Here is a 20,979-nt window from a genome sequence, read left to right as displayed (position 1 = left end):
GTTTTCCATATTTATGAGTTTATTTTACCACAATTAAAAAAAAAATTTTTTTTAAGGAGGACTGAAGAGTCTACCTTCCAGCTAAACTAAATTAATATCTATAACATACTATGTAATAAATTACCGTAACTGTTGATACCACTTTCCTTTTAAAACTGACAAGTGCCAAGAGGAACTAGCCTTAGGTAAGAGATGAGATGGTTGTTGCCTATCATATTCCATTCTAAGCGCTACATGGGAAGGGGATTTTAGCAACATTAATAGTGTGAATTGGGCTATCCTGTGGATCAGTGGTGAAGAATCCGCTTGCCAGTGAAGGAGAGGCAGGTTCATTCTCTGGGTCGGGAAGATCCACCAGAGAAGGAAATGGCAACCCACCCCAATATTTTTGCCTGGGAAATCCCATAGACAGAGGAGCCTGGTGGGCTGCAGTCCATGGGGTCACAAAAGAGTCAAACACGACAGTGACTAAACAATAGTATAAATCAGAAACGGGCACTTGGTTCTTTGCATGTACTGATGCTATGTGGAGAAGAGTTTATTTAAATTTATTTTAATGGGTCACCTTTTCTATGCATTGTTCTTTAAATGTTATTATTTTTTTTAATGTTGTTTCTCACAGTTGCTTAACACACTGTACAAAAAAGACTTCATTCTGATAGGGTGTCTTAGTTTATATTGCCTGCTGAATGCCAAGATTCTGACTTGGTTTTCTTTTCTTTTCAGTCAGTACCGCACCCCAACCTAAACCAGTAAGTATAAGGTGTTTCTACATTTAATTCTGATCTATGGGCAATGGGCAGGGGTTCTTCTCTTATGGATCACAGTTTATTTAGAGTTTAGAAAACAAAGAAAAAATGTTACTGCGCTTCTGTAATTTTCTCCAGTAAATTCCTGTGTGTCTTCAGCAAGTTTGTACTGGTGAGGCCTCCATAAATTTGAGCATGTTTGAGCGTGAACCAGCCCCACAGACTGTTCTGAGGACCAAGATTTGTTGTGTATTTTGTTTTAATTTGGTTTCATAAGAGTATCTGCATTTTTTTGGTTAATGAAAAACTTAAGTGTTGTGTTAGGGAAATAGTGGAATTTAATCAGGAAGTAATTAAAATTAATAGTTATCTCCAACTAGGGGTAATGGATTAGCCACCTGAAGGCTTTATCTGTTTGTAATCTCCGCCCAGGCTGACAAAATGTCAAAGAATAAGAAGAAGAAATTGAAGAAGAAGCAGAAGCGCCAGGCAGAATTACTAGAGAAGCGAATGCAGGAGATTGAGGAAATGGAGAAAGAGTCGGGCCCCGGGCAAAAAAGACCAAACCAGCAAGAAGAATCAGAGAGGCCTGTTGAAAGACCTTTGAAAGAGAACCCACCTAATAAAATGACCCAAGAAAAACTTGGTATAAATAGAGCATCACAAATTACTTTATAGCAAACTTTAATTTATCATTGTTATATAATGTAGTGGTTTCATGCGTACACAGCATCTCTGGGGGTGTCCTTACACAGTAAGAATATAGAACTTGTCATAAATGTTAGGGAGGTAATATTCAAATGTAATTTCTAAGTTTTCTCAGGAAATGCAACATAGACCTTTATTTAGCAATTGGGTAAGAATTAGAAGATCTTTGTCCTTCCATGAGTAGGCTTTCGATGTGCAATCATGTTTTTATGTCACTCTGTATAAGTTCTGGAAAATGTTCTAATCTTATGGAGAGATTTTTTTTTTTGCTTTCATGCATACGCATACATGTGCATCCTTTTTGTCTGTTTGTTCCTTAGAAGAGTCAAGTACCATTCACCAGGATCAGACACTTACAGGACGTGGTATAGAGGGTGGTGCAGCAGAAATTAATTGCAATGGAGTAATTGAAATCATTAATTTTACTGAGAACAGTAATAAAGAAACATTGAGGCTTAAAGAGGATCTACGTAATGCTAATGACTGTGATATCCAAAATTTGAAGCAGGAACCTAGTTTACTAAGTTCCCAAAATGGAGACAGCAGCACATCTCAAGAAACAGACTCTTGTACACCTGTAACCTCTGAGGTGTCCGATACCATGATGTGCCAGTCTTCATCAAACGTAGACCAATCATTCAGTGAACAGGACATCAGCCAACTTCAAGAAAGCATTCGGGCAGAGATACCCTGTGAAGATGAACAAGAGCAAGAACATAATGGACCACTAGACAACAAAGGTAGTTTCCCATTACTCCTTTCCTCCATAAGATATTCATGAATTTCTAATACATCAGACAAAGACAAATAATGTATGTTATCACTTACATGTGGAACCCAAAAAATAAATGAGCAAAACAGAAATTGACTTGCAGGTATACATACAAATGAGAAGAGAGAGAAGGGGAAGGAAAGATGGAGGTGGGGACTGAGAAGAACAAGCTACTATGTATAATAAAATAGACAGGCTAAGGGATATATTTTACAGTCCAGGGAAATACAGCATTATTTGTGGTGACTTTAAATGGAATGTAATCTATAAAAATGCTGAGTTGCTGTGTTGTATACTGAAACTAATATGTTGTAAATCAACTATACAATTTTTTTTTTAATTACCACATAGAAAAAAATTTTTCATGAGTTTCTAAAATAAAAGTATACCTTTGTTGTCATAAATACAGCTTTACAGCAGGTATCCGAGTTACCTTCAGTGTATAGATGTGTAGTTCAGTTTGATCTTTATTGGTCATATAGTGAACACACAGCGTTTTTACTTGTCGCTTTGAAGGCAGAGGTTTTATTTCTGGAAACTTGAGGTGTTGCTTTTACTTGTTTTCAGTCTTAGAAAATGTATTAATAGGTGGCCAGTTGGGGGCCTGGGTGTGTTACCTCACAGAGTTTTGTTAACCTTTGGATATTTCTCTGTTCATTGAACAGTCTTATTGATGATACCTGTTGTCTATAGGAAAATCCACTGCTGGAAATTTTCTTGTTAACCCCCTTGAGCCAAAAAATGCAGAAAAGCTCCAAGTGAAGATCGCTGATCTTGGAAATGCCTGTTGGGTGGTAAGTTAAGCTTGTCTCAGTGTTTTGAAGAGACTGGGGATAAATAAGAATTTGGACTTCGTCGTGGGAAAAGAAGAAAACATCTGCAGTTCTCAACCTAGATTGCCAGTGACCATTTTAACTTTCTCTTAACCTTTGCATGAGTAGAGAGAATGGTATGCTGAAACAGTCCCCTCCTGCCCCTGCACAAGGTACCTGTCACCGACATTCAGTGATATCCACTCTTGGCTGGTTTTATCTGTATCCTCATTGACATTCATAGTCCAAATGCCCACGTTCAGACTTTCCCTTCTGTTTTTTAAATCAGCATCTAACCAACTTATTAATTGTAACCTTTTAATTCATTTAATATATTTTGGAGCCTTTGTCAACCACAAATTTATATCAAATTCAGTTTTATGTGATACTTGCTAATATACTACAACCTTCACGTATTCTTGACAGTTCTTTGTGATGAACAGTCTTTGCTCATGAGTCTTCTGTAGTTGACCTAGAACATGCCCAGACGTGACATTGCTAAGTCAGAAGTTGAGTGCTTTTTTTAAAGGGGGGTTTTGATATATAGTATCTTATTAATACTGTTGTTTACCAAGTTAGTGCTTTTGTGTTATTTTTAATGAATATCTTTTTAAAAATCTACAAAGAGTTGCACAATAAACAGTACTATTCAAAGAGCCATATGCTTTATAAACAGGGATGCTGGAGACTATTGAGGTGAAATCCACTTTAATAGATCCTGTTCATTTTTATATTTCACATTCCCTATTCCACATGACATTCTATATCTAATGGTTCATAACCAAGTAGGATCTCAATTTCAGTATTGATTCCAGAATATTGTGGTAACATTTTAGTAAACATCAAGTCAGTACTTAGCACTAACTGATAGGAATATGGAAAAGCTTTTTAGGTAATTGGAATTATCTCACCAGGCCACCATATTTTTACCTGCATGACTACAGTGGCTCCTCACTTCTCTTCGTTGTCCTTTCCTCTTACTGTTCTCAACACAACTATCAGAGTGATCCTTTTAAATGCATGTCAGATATTCTCAAAACTTTGTGGTGGCTTCCTTTAGAATGAATAGAAGATCCTTACTGTGGCCCACATACCACCACATGAAGCAAAAAACTTAGTTTCAAAAAGAGTAGATTTTCTTCAAGTTCCTGTTCAGATGGCATCTTACCAGGGGGATCTTTGCCTGAACACCTGCCTAACATAAACCACTACTCTTTACACCCACACACCTTTTATATTCACTCACGTATTTCCTTTTTTTTCCTCTCACCCTCTCCCCTAAGTTTTCTTTCTCCACGGCACTTAACCCAATCTGATTCTACATATTTGTTTAATATCCCTTTCGCTATCATGTATGTCCCATCACAGCAGAGATTTTTTTTCATTCATTGCTGTATCTATAGTGCTTAGAACAGTACCTGGTACATAGGAGCTGCTTATTAAGTATTTAAAGCAATTATAGAGGAAAACATTGACTCTAACAAAAATCATGTGGTATAAACGTCAAACGTCTGTCAGTTTTCTGCTTACGTCCTTTCAAGTTCCTTTGCCTTTGTGTTTGGAACGCCTTCCGTCACGCCTGTCTTGTGCATTTGGCATACTTTGCCTTATTTGGGTTGTCTTTCCTGTCATTTTTCTACACAGAATTAATCTATTTTCTTTAGTTCTCGCGTACATTTCTTTTTTTTAATGAGTCTCTATGCTAAAGTGACTTTGTGTGGGCGCAGGCTTGACCTGGGCACTAGCACGGTGGTGACTACACGTGGCGCCTGTCCTGCCAGGTCCTGGTCTGACCCCACATCTTGCCGGTCTCTTAAGCACAGCAGCATCTGGCATTCTCTAATGGAATTTTATATTATTTTCAAAGAGCTTGGTTTTTTAAAATATTATACTTTTCGCTCATCACTTACGCACATACATATATAGCTTAGGGTCACTTGCATAGATTTTAGTTCAAAAATCTGTGCCCTTCCTTTGCCAGTTTTTCACTCCCTGCATAATGGTATTTACCTTCATTATTGTTAATAAATAACTTAGGTATGTTGCTTCCAATTCTTTTCAGTTTTAGCTATTTCTTCCTTTCCAATAGGACTTACCTGCCATTATATCTATCCCCTATCTTGTCAATTTAATATGACTTTGGGCTAAATAATTTCATGTTTCTATTATTAGGACTCGGATGCTATCTTCAGCTAAACTAAGTATATATTGTGTTATGATTCCTTTTCTCTTTTTGCCTAACACTGTTGCTTCATTTATTTACGCGTTTTGTTGTTGTTGTTTTTAACTTTTATCATTTAATTCCACCCCATACTTTGACCCATTGCTTTGAATACATACACTTTAATACACATGGATACCTTGGGTATTGGTCAACTTTTTCTTCCTAAAGAGCTCTGTCCTGGAACTTGTCTTCTAATCTGTGTTCATCTCTTTGGTTCATCTGCTGCGTCACTGCCATTTGAGATTTCCTTTCATAGTCATCCTCGAGATTATTGTTAATTCTCTCTATATATACATTTTGTGTCTCTCTGATCTTCTTTCCTGGTTTACTCCATCATGGTTTTTGTTTGAAATATATACAGCTTTTAGTGGCTTCCTAAAGGAGTGAGCATCCTTGCATAGCTAATAATGTCTTCATTCTGTTTTTATACTCAGTTGACCGCATGTAAAATTCTAGGATGAAAATCATTTTCCCTCAGAATGTTTGTCATTGCTTCATGTTTTTCTAGTTTCTTGTCATTGCTGCTGAAAGTCTAGAGTCATTCTGATTTTTGGACCTTTGTATGAAATCTTTTCCCCTGAGGAAGTCTGTGGGATCATTTAACAGCCATGTGCCTCATGCCATCTATTTTCATCCATTAGCTAAGAACCCAGTGTGTGCTGTCAGTATTGAAACGCTGGTTCTTTGGTTTTGTTTCTTGATTTTTTTATTTTTTTTTTTTCTTTAATTCTCTTCTTTTCTAGCTCTGGTACCTCATTATTCAAATGTTAGATTTTATTCAGGTTCTCTAATTTTCTTACATATCTCTTCTATTTTCTAACACTTCCTTTTCCAGGAGATTTCTCAGCTTGTGCTTTTAAGCCTTATATTTTCTTATTTCTCTTATTATATTCTTACTTTTTAAGAGTTCCTTGGTTCCATGATTATCTCTGAGAGGATATTATTTTTCCATTTTCTTCTTTATATGGTGTCTTCCTTGCTTTCTTTGTTTAGGGTCATTAAACAAAAGACTGACTGACCATTTGAATGGAGTGCCAGAAAGCTGTTTAGAAGCTTTGTGCCTGGTGGATCTTGTTGAATTACTCACTATAAAATGATCTGTCTGAGCTGTTTCGTTTCATCCTCAGATGTCAAGGTCTTAGATTGGTCGTGTTTCCCACAGAAAATTTAAGTCTTCCTCAGATCTCTTAACCAGAGAGTAAATGCCTGACTGCTAGTGTTTTGAAAACTGAGTTAAGCTAGAAAACTGGGGGTTCAGCATACAATTACATATAGTCACTTAATTGCCCTGTATTCAGAATAGTACTCTCCCCTCAACCATGCCGAGCATCCTCCAGGAGCTGTTTTACCTGCTTCAGACAAAACCTCTGTGTTGGGTCAGGGAAGGGCTGTTACACTGCATCATGCCTGTGTTCTGAGCTCTGTTTCTTTAAAAGGTGTTCTAAAGCAGTGTTCATTTGTTCAATCCCACTTACCCGCCTACTTCCAGAAATAACCTGATACCTCGAAATCCTTGGGAGGAGGAATACTGTGGTGTTTATCACTGTGCTTCTCAGCTTTCACTAGTGGCTTATTATTCAGCTTCCTTGGATCCATTAAGACATTTAATAATGATCTCTCTGCTTTCCAGCTCCTAAACTGTATTGCTGTGACTTCTTTGCCATTCTCGGTCTTTGTCAGTTTATTCTTTATTTGTTTTTTAAAATGTATTTATTTATTTGAATGTGCCGAGTCTTAGTTGCAGCATGTGGGATCTAGTTCCCTGACCAGGCCCCCTGCATTGGGAGCACATGTCTTAACTGCAACCTACAGGGAAGTCCCTGTCGAGTTTATTCTTTAAAAATTGAACACTGGATTCTCTACAGAAGTGGAGTTTCAGGAATAAGTGGATGTGTGTGTTTCCAGTTCAACTTCTTTTGATGACTCTTGGCCTCATTTATCCTTTACAGAGTCTTTGTAAGGCAGTAGTAAGGCACCATGAGTAGAGACAGCTCCCTTGAAAACAGCATGTCCATTTTTCTAAGTGTATCACCTGTAGTACATTTCCACTTCAAACTCAGTATCTGAACCCATTGTTTTCCTGTAAAACCACATCCCTCTCTAAGGCTTTCCACCCATTTTTTGTTGACAACTTCTACCACAGAGTTCCTTTTGACTCTTCTTCCTGTCTCCCACTTCTAGCCATTGAATTTTTAAATTGTGCTTATTCTTCCTGTGAATGTCCTTGGTTTTAACTCTTCTCTCTCCTGTTTTCACAGCCATTGTTCAGATGTTCATTACTAAGCCTAAATCTGGCCATAAACCAAAAGAAGATTACCGGAATGGTGTTCTCAGAGGTCCTGTCAGTATTCTTACAGGACGCTCTCCTGTTTCCTAACATGCTGTGGTGTTCTTTTGTCGCCAGATGAAATCTGAACTCTTCAGCCTAGCAGTTAGCTGTGTTTGGCTTTTGCAAATGTCTTTCCATGCCTTTGTGATGTCCCCTCTACCTGAAGTACTTCTGGTCAAACTTGTTCCCTTTGGAGCTCCTCTCAGTGTTGGTTTTCTGCCTGAAGCTTACTCTGCCTAAATTCTGCGCTTCACAAATTGCTGTTTTCTTTATTTTTAGATGTTTTCCCTTTTCCCCATACATGTGTTAAAGAAACTGGTTGTTTTGATCATTGCATCTCCATAGTGGTTAACATGGTCCCCAAGATAAATGTTTTGTATTTTTGGAGGGGTGAGGTAGCAAAACGAGACTGAAGGCAAGAAGTCTTTGGGTGGTGTTTGTAAGGCTCTTAAAACTTGAAACCTACATCTTTTATTTTCTCATGATGAGAACACAGCAAGGAAAAGTTTGAATGGAACCTAAATTGGGAACATTTATATGTTGAAATGCAAAGTATTTTAGACAAACAAACAACTTTTGTTTGGGGTGATAGTTTTCCATTTCTTAAAAAACAATTTGTTATTGCCTAACCTGTGTTATCCATATGTAAGTTCAGGCTCATGTTTGCAGAAATAATTTAGAGCAGATGGCATGTAAAGAAAAGTGCTATTTAAAGCCAATAGCATAAAAATGATACTTAAGAAATGAGCCACACGAGAACTTTGGTTTAGGGAAAACTTTGGTGAATTTATCTTAATCTCCGTTATTAAGCAATTATGACTTGTTACTTTTTAGAATAAATGAATTTTAAAATACTGTTTCCTTCATTTACTCAGCACAAACATTTCACCGAAGATATTCAAACAAGGCAGTATCGCTCCTTGGAAGTTTTGATAGGATCTGGCTATAATACCCCTGCTGACATTTGGAGCACAGCATGCATGGTAATGTTTTTCCTGTTGACTTTAACTTGTTATGTGGTAATTTGCTAATTTCAGTAGACCAGCAATTTAAAAAAATAGTAAAGAAATTTTTTTCTGACTTACTACTGGCACTCTAAATCCCATGTCTGGAGAGGTCTGAATTCAAAACCTTAGGTATAAACATCTGGCATTCCTTTCAGTTCCTGCCCAATTCCTGTTAGGTGAAGGAACCAAATGTTTCTTATTACAGATGGGGCTGGGGGTGGGTGTTAAAAACAACTGCTCAGAAGTGGTATTGCTTTTGCAGGTTACAGGTACCCCTTGCCCTTTCAGCTCTATTATCAGATAGGAAAAACCCTGGAAATTGATTCATTCTATACAGTTCTATTGGAGAAGGAAATGGCAACCCACTCAAGTGTTCTTGCCTGGAGAATCCCAGGGACAGAGGAGCCTAGTGGGCTGCTGTCTATGGGGTCGCACAGAGTCAGACACAACTGACGTGACTTAGCAGCATACAGTTCTATACATTCAGCAGTTCTTCAGACATGAAGCTCAGTCATCCATGGATTCTTAAGTTGCTGCTTTCTCCTTGTCAAGCAACTACTCAAGTGATCAGATTTAGTTGCTATTAAATGACTTCCCACAAATAGCTTCATGTTGGAGCATATTAAATTGTTTCCTGAAATGGAGGTATTCTGATTTGTGATTGTGTGTTTTACTTTTTTCTCTCCTACTTGTTGTAAGTGCCGTACGGGCAGGAGCCATGTCTATTATTATGTATAGCTAAGTGTCTGGTTCAGGGCCTGAGACTTTTTGAGGGGGTGCTTACAGTGCATTTCTAATGCTCACTACCCAGAGTCATCACAGACTTCACAGATTAAAGGCATAGTTTTCCACAAGACTATTCTCACTTCAGACACCAGCTGCAAGCTCGGGGGTCCACAGGCCACCTACACTCCTGACCATCTGGCTACGAATTGGGGATTTCCACTATCCTTTCAGATTTAGTAATTTGCTAGAATCATTCACAGAACTCAAGAAAGAGCTAAAATATTACAGTTCTGATATAAAGGATATAAATCAGGACCACCCAAATGAAAACATGCATATATTGAGGCCTGAGAGGGTACCAGAGATGAAGAAACTTCTGTGTCCTTAGCATACCTGACTTTCCTGACAAATCAATGTGTATCACCAACCAGGGAAGTTCACCCAAGCTTTGAGTGCCCAGAGTTTTTATTGAGATTTCATTACAGTCTCTAGCCTCCTTATCCTTCCGCGAGATTAGGAGGTCAGGCATGACAACATTCAGTTCAACACCTCAACTTCCTGATTGTACAATTGGTCTTACCCACACTGGGGGCATGTTCATCCCTGCTCTTGAAACTGTGTCTAGGGACCCACTATGAGTCACCTTATTAGTATAAACTGAAGAGCGGTCCTAAGGGGCCCACCATGAATAAGAGTCACTTTTATGACTTGGAAATCCCAAGAGTTTAGAGGCGCCCTCCCAGGAAACAAGAACAAGATCAAACAAATTCATTAGTATACAATAATACTTAATAAATATTTGTGGACCATCAAATGACTGAACTAAACCAGAAACAAACTATAATTTCAGCTGTTATTTTGTTTTGACACATCAGTGGTCTTTTAAGCAGGGGGCTACCCGAAATGAAGGTGGTTTGGTATTGGTGCACAAGATGAAAAACATTGGGAAAAAAACTTCTTTCTTGCCGTACTTTAAAGCTTTGTATTGAGGGATTTGATGTGGTAGAGGAAATAACTGATACAGATGCCCCCATACAAAATATAGCTAGTGTGTAGGTGGCCTTTGATTTACTATGATGTGGTTTTTAATAGTTTGGTTGAGGGCAGTAAGTCCTGCTTGCTGTTGAAAATAGTACTGACAATGTCAGGCTTAAGAAGTAAGGCAAAAAAGATGAAAGGAGGGGTTGGTTAACGTAGGCCCCTCTTTGGACCAGCTCACATACAGGAATTTTGTTGAGTAAGGGAAGGTACTTAACTGACTTGAGACAGTATCATGAAAACTTGAGCCCCATTTATTACCCCAGATTTCTCTCATTTGCTAATAGACATAGAAATATTGCTTTAAATATCACCATACTCAGAGAATAAAAATAAATCTTAGAATATCATAAGTGTCCTGGAGACATGGATCCTCCTTCATCCTGTGCAATCAATTGATAGAAAGATTGGGACCCTTTCTGAGAAGTAAAAAGGCAAGTTGTGAGATTGCCTACCACTTTAGTGATTGATACTACAAAGTTAGAAGCAATTATAAGACGGGAATGTTCTGTGAAGAGCATTAAGAATGAATAAAGAATAGATACTGTGTCCACAGTTTTATCTTTCCAGAATATCATACAGTTGAAATTAAACAGCATGATTTGTTAGCTTTTTTTTTAACTTTGTAATACTCATTTATGGTTCCTCCGTGTCTTTTCATGACTTGATAGTTCATTCCTTTTTAGCACTGAATAATATTCCATTATCTGGAGGTATCAGCACACTGGATTTAGTAACTGGTTTTGCCTGTGGCTGTTAGCATGACCCTGACTGGCATAGAATAGGCCCTTTGGTCAGCATGAGACAAGGACAGGAGTGTAGCACCAGAGCCCTGGATCTGGGATGGACTTGGCCTTTCCGTTCTGGTCAGGTTGCTCATCTGTAAAGGAAAGATGTTCAACTAGGTGTTTTGTAAGCAAGTTTCTAGGGGTTTTTAGTTCTGTTGTGATCTTTTGGTTTGGGTTGGGTTTTTTGTACTGTTAATTATAAAATTGTAACTAATAAGCAGCTACCTTATGTTCCAAAAATAAAGTTCTTTTAGAGAACTTTAAGTATCTAGGTGGAAAGTTTTAGTGTTTTTGATCTGTTTTTGTTTTGCCACACCACATGGCATGTGGAAGGAACTTTAGTTCCCCAACCAGGAATTGAACCTATGCCTCCTGCATTGGAAGAGTAGAGACTTAACCACTGGACTTCGAGGAACGTGCCTAGAGTATTTTAAATTTTTAGAAAACTATCTTCTTTTTTAACTTGTAATATTTTCACTGAATCTCAACATGAGGAAAAATTAAAGTACTGGTTTTAGGAGAGATTGACGAATTTTGATGAACAAGAATCCGTTTGTTTCTGTTCTGCTTTGAGGGTGTAACAAGTATCTGCTTTATCAGTGTAGTTCAGTAACGAACTGCTAGCATGTAAAACAAGCTATGCTGAGCAAGGAGCCACACAGCATTGCTGACATTTTAGAGACAATCCTGAAACTTCTGGTTTTGTGGTCTTGTTCTGGGCAGTAGTACAGCCCAGGTGATACATTTTTGAGAAAGACTCTGCTTTTGTGACAATGGCAGACCACCAAGACCTAGACCTGGATCTAAATTGAGAATGTGCCCCAACTAAATTCACCCCACATTCCTGAGATTGTCTGGGATACTTGGCACCATTGAGTCAGTCAAAATTAACCCGTGGTTACTAGCACTTGACTGATAACTGTACTTTTTATATCAATAAGGTCCTTTTTAAAACTGCTGTTAAATTACTTGCTCTCTTGTTAATCATTGAAAAATTAATACAGCCCCATCACTCGGATGCTGTCCTCTGTACTGACACTTACTCCTAAGGAAATCGCTTTTTCAGACCCTCTTAAACTGTTTACAAATTTTCTTGTTATAGGAGACATGCCTCTCTTTTTCTGATTGTTGAATGCATACCTGCTGATCAGTATTAGTGGCTTCTGACTCCGTTTATACTTCATCTTTTTCTGATTCTCTATAGACCAAGGAATTGGGAACTCTCTATCTGGGACAGTTTAAGAAGTGCTTTCCAAAGCAAAACTTACTTTAAAAGTGCTTTCTACCAAACTCTAAAGAGTCCTAAGTAGAAAAATTTCTGAATTTTTTTGGTTTTAAGTACAAAATCTTAATTTCTAGATGTGTGAATTTATTAAAAAATACTCACCTCATGAATAATTTAATAACTTAGAATCACCTTAGATATGTCCCTCTCTGAGCAAAAAGAGAAACTTAAGAGAGTTGAATTAATGATTAAGAGATTGGGACGCAGGGGGCTTGGAATAATCCATATATTGATATTAACTGAGCTTTTGCAGTTTTCTTGCTCCATTTTATTACGGTGCAGGTGTGAAAGGAAAGTTCTTTAAGAATAATTTTAGACAATGTTTTAAATGATCATTTGCAGGTTTTTCCAAGAAAAAAAATTACTAAAATTGAGCCAAATAGCAGTAAACTTCCCAGAGGTCTTTTTTTTTTTAAGGCTTTCATAAGCTTTTCCTCTTTTTCTTAGGCCTTTGAACTGGCCACAGGCGACTATTTATTTGAACCTCATTCGGGGGAGGAGTATACTCGAGATGAAGGTAGGTCCTCTCACCTGAGGCTGTCTGTGCGTGGTGGCTGTCATCTGTTAGTACTAAAGAGCCTTAGTCTTCTTAGTGTGCTAAGTATATATAAATCCCAGAAAAGAAATATATTTTATATTAAGTATTAGATATAGTAGATATTTTATGATAGATACTAAAGAATTCTATGTAAAGATTAGAGAAAAGGCCACAGTTGGTTGAACTGAAACTTGTATTTGCCAGATTTCTTCTAAAGCATCTAGTTGTCTTCCTTCCTGTATATTAGTAAATCAGTGATTCATTCTTTACCCAGTTTGGATCTACCTGTTCATCGATTTGTTGCCTAGTTATGCTTCCAACTTTATCCGGAAGTCAATTTCAACATACATACACTCCTTGAATGCAGAGAATATATCCTCTTTGTCTATATAAATCATACAGCATTTAGCGTTCTTTTTTTTTTCCTTTCTGAAAATGAAAGCTATATATTTTTTCTTTTTAAATGATACTAACATTTAGAATTCCATTTTAAAAGAAAATATTACAGGTTTATATTTTACAATACCAGTAGGAAAAGCCTAAGCTGTCAGTTGCTCTATCTGAGAGGCTGTGAAACCAGACAATTAAATGTGTGATTATTTTTTTTTAATCATGGTGGCGTTCAAGTAACTAGATGATAGCATGAATTTAAGAACTTTATTAAAGGAATGTTTTACCTTCTTTATTATATGATTTTGGCGCTTTTGTTTTCAGAATCATTGGGGATTACTTTGAGAGAGTACTGCCACTGTACCCACCCAGGGTGGAAAATAGGTCTTTTACTTTCTGTGCTTTCCTTGATCCTTTAAGAAAACAGGTTCTGTGCTGTATGGAACTGACAGTGCTCTTTTCTCAAACTGGGGTGTCAATAGGCAGTGTTAGTAAAACCTCCTACTAAGTATTGTTTGGAAAATGCTCTGCTAACTAATCTCCATAGCCATATACCTATTTTAATGGGTACAATTTGGACATAATTTCAATACATAAGCCCCTTTTAAGAATATACTATAATTACTACCTCTGTACACACTTGATTTTCCCTATTATCTGCTTGCTTCTTTTCTGGATTATAAGTTTGGGGGCATAGACTTAACACTGTTTTAGAAATGCACTACTAGGGACTTCCCTGGTAGTCCAGTGGTTAAGATTTCATGCTCCCAATGCAGGGGGCCCAGGTTCAATCCCTGGTCAAGGTATTAAGATCCCACATGTTGCACTGCACAGCACAGCAAAAAAAAGAAAGCCCTACTATATCTGTTTTGTAAGGGTAATTAATTTTTTTTCTTTCCCTAGATTCCCTATAAATAGTCTGTGGTACAAAACTCATATAGTGGCTAGAATTATATTATATGGGGTATTATGCTATCAAACCTGAAAAGTGAAATGTAAATGAAAGTCTCAAGAGACGCGAGAGAACCAGTTACCCTAGATATTTAGATCATAACTTACTCCCTTCCATTCCAGTCAATACTAATAGTCCTGAGATAAAACTTCAGTACTATAGGAGCAGGAAAAAGTAAACGCTTAGCCCTCGCTAGTGTAGGCATAGGGTTAGGAGTCATGGTAGGACTGGGGCCTAAGTAGCATGTCTTCTGCTATTAGAGACATTCCACAGCCCTAAACCTTAGAATAATACTTAATAATTTTGCCTGTCAGGTATATTAATCCTATGATTAATTGATAAATGAGAGGTAGGTTGCTGCAACTAAAAGTAATGTTACGATTTCAAGGGGAAAATAATTCCTTAGCATAAGAAAAATAATAAAAGAACCAGTATTTTACTTGGAAGTTTACAGTAAGACAAATTATAGTCTCATTTATAATTAATGTATAAAAAGATACTTATTTGCAGATCCTGCCTAAAATTGGCAAAAATTTCGTATCAGTGAAATACTTGTTACCAGATCATAAATTCAGTCAGACCGCCCAAAGGTTATAGTGAGTTCATGAATAAAAAGCTGCTTTTAAATGACACCAGTGAGTCCTTTACATGAAAAATAAGAAGCACCTGAAACCTTCCCAAATTCCCAGATATGTGAATGTCCCTAGCATATTATTCCCCTCTGAGATACATTATTAGAAGGTTTCAGTGATTCCTTTTGACCTTGATTCTATAACTGCAGAATTAAAGTCATTTTTAAAACTGTTTTGTGGCTAGGAGCCATTGCTTTTTAAATCTCTTCGTATTTCCTTTCTGCCACCTGCAGGGAAAGGTAGTAGGGCTGTCTGTAGGTGTGGATGCAGGCTAGTCCAAGCTCACCTGGAGACGAACTGCACGTCTCCTAGCAGCGCTCACAGTCCATAGTCCTGCTGGGACAGTTACAAGGCACTGCATGACTTAAACACTTTAGAGCCAAATGTGGTCAAGTATAATAGCTGTGCTTTAAATGTTGTTGCTAATTTTTTCTTTAAAACTATGATTTATTAAATTACAAAAAACCCTCTGGACAAGACATGATGAGATAGGGGCTGTTATCTGAGCTCTAGCTCTTATTAGCTGTGTAACTCAAGTAGTCCATTCACCTTGAGGTTTTATTTTCTCACCTTTAAAATGGGGTATTTAATTTTTGGCCTGTTCTACAAGGTGATTGTGAAAACTTAATCATATGTGAGTGCTTTGTCATGAACATTCTTAAATAAAGTGATATTATTTCCCACAGAGCCCTATTGAACACTGTTATAAATATCTGTTATCAGTATCTATCCTAGAATGTCTGAAGCATATTGGTACACTTTTTACCTTACTTGTAAAACCCACCTGAACCTAAACATATAGACAAAATAGAAATAAAATAGATAAGCCTCCAAACTTTAGAATGGGACTTGCCAACTACAGGTGATCAATCACCTGAAATAATTCTTGGCCTTCCCAGTCTTCCCTTGAGTATGCTGGGTTTTATTTGTAGTTCCTTTTAAGTAGCTAGTTTTTGAAAAAGCTGTTCATAGAAAAACCTCTTTTACAGCTTGTCCTTGATCCTGTTCTTCTTACCCTTCTATTTTAGACCACATTGCGCACATTATAGAGCTGATAGGCAGAATTCCAAGACGCTTTGCCCTCAGTGGGAAATATTCACAGGACTTCTTCAATCGCAGAGGTAGTATTGTTAACATGAGTTTTCATCTAGGTCCCAGGGATGCAGCTTCAGGAAGCAGAGCATTCACACCAAGATGGTTTTTAGTTACCACTCAAGTCCCACTGGAGTGGTTATCTGATTTGTAATGGTTTTCTGGATTCTCCATTAGTTGGATAGAGTCCTCTTCTCATTTAGGACAGAAAGCAAGCTGAAATGCTTTACAAAGAGGTGTGCATGCTACTCTTTCTGCCAGTGTTTAGAATTATGTTCGTTATTCCTATTATGTATGTCTTTTTCCCCCCTCTTGAAATGTTTGAAACATACAGATCACATTGCATTGATCATAGAACTTCTGGGGAAGGTGCCTCGCAAGCTCATTGTGGCAGGAAAATATTCCAAGGAATTTTTCACCAAAAAAGGTAAAAGAAGTGTGTTTGTTCCCAGACATTGAGGGGACAAAAGTGTTTGACAATGAAGAGGTAAGTACTGCTGGGTACAGTGTCCTCAACACCTCAAGAAGGATGCTTCTTCCTTGAATGCAGAGCTGTGACTTAGCAGAGACTGGAGCCAGACCATCTGGGTTCAGATTCCAACTGCTGTACTACTGATACGATCTTTGACCCAAACTCAGTCTCCTGATTTCTAAATGGGGATTACTTCATATTAAATTAGTAGTGGGCACATAGTTCGTTGATTATTCCTACTATAGCACTTCTGAAAAATGGGCAGATTTTGCTGAGGCAGTTCTATCAAAAGACAAGTAAAATTAATTTTTATACTTTAAATTTCATAAGTTTATGTTATCATTTATTAGTAAGGAAAACAAAGATAAAATTCACCTTAAATTTTTTACTGGATAATATTATGTTGACATATTTAAATATGTATTTCTTAAGCATTCCAAATACTGAAATGTGAAAACCTGATCCTACAAGGGGCTAGAAAACTGTCCAACCTTTTTTCCCTTTTTGTCATGGTTCCCTTTTTCCTCAAAATCTCTATACTTGTGCTAAGAAAAATCTTTTTTTTGTCAGCACTTGAGAGCAAGCAAGCATTTCTTAATGTTTCTATTTGGGGCAAGAAGATGGTGAAGTGCTTCCTGAGAGTTCTTCCTTTTGTGCAAAGTCAGGTTAATGGCATGCATGTACCAAGTAGGTAATCAGGCACTCACTGCCCACAGAAGAGACTTCAAATAAGTGTTATATAAGAAAAAAAAATTTAAAGCAGCATTAACCTTAACAAGTCACTGATAATTGACTGTCTTTAAAAAAAAAAAATTGTTTCAAGGAGGCAAAAGGAGATTGATGTTCCAAAATGGTACAGTGTGATTCAGCTGTATCTGAAAATTTGTGTTTTTTTAGTTTTATTTTTATACATGTTGGACGTGGTTTTTAGCTCATTATTTTTTAATTACTGCCTTATTTTGAAGCAACATTTACTAGATTATTGAGCCAAAAATAGAGTACAAGCAAATTATTCTTCGTATGTGGTAATAAATTGCCTCTGAATACCATAAGACCATGCTGAGTATATCGGCTTTTAATTTTCAGTTTAGTGAATACCTCGTTCCTGACAGGCCTACCCAACTTGCTCAGGACGAAAAATCCTAGAATGGTGGATCAAAATATTGTTTTAAATTTTTAGGCCTCGTGAAAAATGGAGACACTTCTTTCCAAGGAAGGCATTAGATAAGAGAGGTGCTTTATGAATAGAGAAGGATTAGATTCTGGTGGCAGTTTGATTTCTTGATAGACTGCCTGGATTAGTTCCTGGATTTCCGCAGAACAATGTCACTTAGCAATGTTGGTCAGTTTCTTTGTACTGTCTTTACCGTAGGTGACCTGAAACACATCACGAAGCTGAAACCCTGGGGCCTTTTTGAGGTTCTAGTGGAGAAGTATGAGTGGCCTCAGGAAGAGGCAGCCGGCTTCACAGATTTCTTACTGCCCATGTTGGAGCTGATCCCCGAGAAGAGGGCCACTGCTGCCGATTGTCTCCGGCACCCTTGGCTCAACTCTTAAGCCCAGTCCAGCACTGCAGCAGAGATCACGGGCTGGCCCTCCACCCCTCCCCTCCAAGCATTTCCCCCTTCCCTTTTCAGGGTGAAGCTCTGCCTTCAAGGGTTTCTAGGGTGTTTGTGTCTTTTATTTAATCCAACATGTTCATTTGGGTTTGCTTACTTGACCCTGTGGAGATCCTCCCACAGCCATTGGGCATCCTAGGTGAATTTGGCCTTGATTGGGCTCTGCCAAAGACTAATGGACTAAAATGTGAAACAGCCTCACACCCTGTACCCTTGTCTTTCCATCAGGACATCCTTTAAATTATAAGCATCCTTTTAAAAAGAGCTATGAAGATGTATGAGCTCATCCTTTTATTCACTGACTCTAAGAGTCAAATATTCTAGTGCATATCCTGTTGCCAGCATGAGGATGAGAAGGGGAAAGGGTGTTACTTCTATGTACAGCAGAGACATTAAACTTGCTGTATCCAGGCTGCATCATCTTCCTGGATTGTTTCTGTTGTTCTCTTTTCTTCATATTTTTTTCTGCGACTTTTAAGCTACTGTGTTTTTAAATGAGCTGTATAAACACCAAATTTAGGTAACATTTATCACTGTTCAAAGCACTGTCAAATTCCTTTCATCCTTTAATAACCCTTAGGTCCTCGAATCTTCAGTCTGATTTTTGATGGAAACAGAACTGGAACCATTGACTAGTAATTTCTTCAGAACCACATATGTTCTGCAAACAGTCCTTTCCTGTGTCTTTTCTGTACCCTAATAGCAGAATTACTTTGATTGGCTGTTTATTTTTTGTTTTTTAATCCCTGGCTGGCACTTTACTCATTGCACTTGAGTTTATTGCCCCATAATTAAAGAATTGAGGATGACTCTGGGAAAGAGAACTAAGTTTCAGAGATTTTCCCATCTAAGAAGAAACTATCCTAGAGTTCTTGGGTTTGTTTTTTTTTTTTACAAACAGTCCCCAATTTTTATTTAGGGCCTTTGCTTTACCTCGTCCAGAATTCAGCCATGAAGCAGTTTCCCCTTATGGCTTTGCCCTTCTCATTTTCTCAGAGGCTTCAGGTCTTAAACGAAATCCCAGGATACAAGAACCAAGGGGAGGGGGTGGGATGGTACTTTTTTCATTGTTGTTTATTTTGAGGGTTGTGTTTGTTTTTATTACTTTTCTTTCTCGATTGGTTTAAGATTAGCCATTCTCTGCTGCTATTTCCTTGTATAATGTAAGTTTTAAATTTTGAGATGATTGAAATGTACTTGAGGCTTTTTTTTTTTTTAATGGGAAAAGGAATTTGTGAATCTTATTTTAGGATGAGCCTCTCCTAGACTTGCCCTAGACATTACATATATTCCTCGGGTCATATTGAAAAGCAAAAGGGGCAGGATTGGGGTCACAGCTGCTTGTTCTGCACGGACCAAGTGGGCCTTGGGGATTCAGCATTCTCCAGAAGTGGCTACGGGACTGATTTACAGAACGCCAAGGAGGTGCAACTTGAGGCTCCGCTAACAAAGCAGCGATGAGACTGCTGGGTGGCCAACTTTCTGTACAGAAAATTGGAATCTAGATTCTGTCATTTACCAACAAAGGCAAAGGAAAAAGTGGTGCAATTATGCAATCCATTTAACTCACAAACATATTACCCTGAATAACTGGCCAGCCGTTTCATCGGATCCTTGATGGTAATCCTGAAATCAGACATGTTCCTGTAGAAAGAATTTTAAATGAGGCTGTCTATGCACCTATCAAGAATAAACAAAATAGATTGTATCAAACAACGGCAGGGAAAATCCTTCAGCAGTTCTAATCCACTTTTGGTTTTCAGCGATATATACATGTAAAGCAATACCAGACTAGAACTGAATTCTTTCCTACACTGTAAAATCACAATTGTGGAATGATAGGAATTCTGGTGATGACATTAAAGTGAACTAAGCAAAACATACACAAATAGAAGGCCCTGTTTTAACAACTAACATGAAGAGAAATGTAATGAGAGAACCTGTAACTTCATTTTGGAAATGTTTTCCCACCAAATAAGGGCTTTCCCCCCATCTCTTAAAGAGCCAGATGAATTCAAAGCCGTAGAAAGAGGCAGCTGCAGAATTTGATCTTCCAAGTTTTCCCATGTACCTTTATTGAACTTACTGTCAAATTGCCAGGATCTCACTAAAGGATTTCTATTTGCTCTCAGTAAAAAATAAAACCCCAAACACATTTTTATTCTTTCTACTGGGTGCATTGTCTGTTTTCTTTGTAAATGCAGTACAATAAAATTATTTAATAACCTACATGTTTCCAGAAGATTTCTGTTTGTTGCCCAAGTTAATCTGACCTAGCTTCAGAATGGAGGAATGGATTGGTTGAGTTGCTTTTTGGACTTAATATACCGTGAAACTGTATAACTTAAACACATATCATTTTGTGTGGTTGGTAGCTTTGTTTCTATCTTTAAGGAGGTGAAGTGGGATTAACAAAGTACATTTTGGAAAATTCTAAGAAAATTGTTATTCCTATAACTCAGCACCATTTTTCCTGAATATTTGTGGGTTGTCTTTTTTTTTTTTTTCTCTAAAGATCACAAAGTGCAAAATATCAAAATTTTGTGAACCTCAAGGCACTGGAATACACAGTCTTCCATGTATTTGTCTCGTTCACCCCTCAGTATAAATTCTTAGAAATGGGATTGGCTGGGGCAGAGAGTAAGCACATTTTAAAGGCATTTAGTAAATGTTGCCTAACTTAAGTGGAGAACAGTTGGACTGGTTTGTGGTGACCAACAGTGTTTGAATGAGCCTGTTGTAATCTCTCTCATTTTGTTCCTAATAGCCAGTTTGATTGCCCCAAAAGGGGAGTATCTTGTTTTAATTTGATTTAATTTAATTTAATTAATTTAATTTAATGACTA

The 20,979-nt window shown here is 37.6% G+C and overlaps 1 protein-coding gene across 1 annotated transcript in view; it reads left to right on the top strand.

Annotated features, from left to right (window-relative positions):
* SRPK1 (SRSF protein kinase 1) overlaps positions 1–20,360 on the top strand; it is a 73,529-nt gene extending 53,169 nt beyond the window's left edge. Inside the window, 8 exon segments of the mRNA XM_002697203.5 lie at positions 727–752; positions 1,182–1,395; positions 1,778–2,197; positions 2,923–3,023; positions 8,470–8,577; positions 12,886–12,955; positions 16,377–16,469; positions 17,887–20,360. Of these exon segments, the coding sequence (XP_002697249.2) occupies positions 727–752; positions 1,182–1,395; positions 1,778–2,197; positions 2,923–3,023; positions 8,470–8,577; positions 12,886–12,955; positions 16,377–16,469; positions 17,887–18,071 (1,217 nt within the window). The 3' untranslated portion in view covers positions 18,072–20,360.
* Positions 20,361–20,979: the final 619 nt, after the last annotated feature.

This window comes from Bos taurus, chromosome 23 (assembly GCF_002263795.3).
Source record: "Bos taurus isolate L1 Dominette 01449 registration number 42190680 breed Hereford chromosome 23, ARS-UCD2.0, whole genome shotgun sequence".
NCBI lineage: Eukaryota > Metazoa > Chordata > Mammalia > Artiodactyla > Bovidae > Bos > Bos taurus.
Note: the sequence above shows the minus strand (reverse complement) of the source record. Positions and strands in the feature narration are given on the sequence as shown.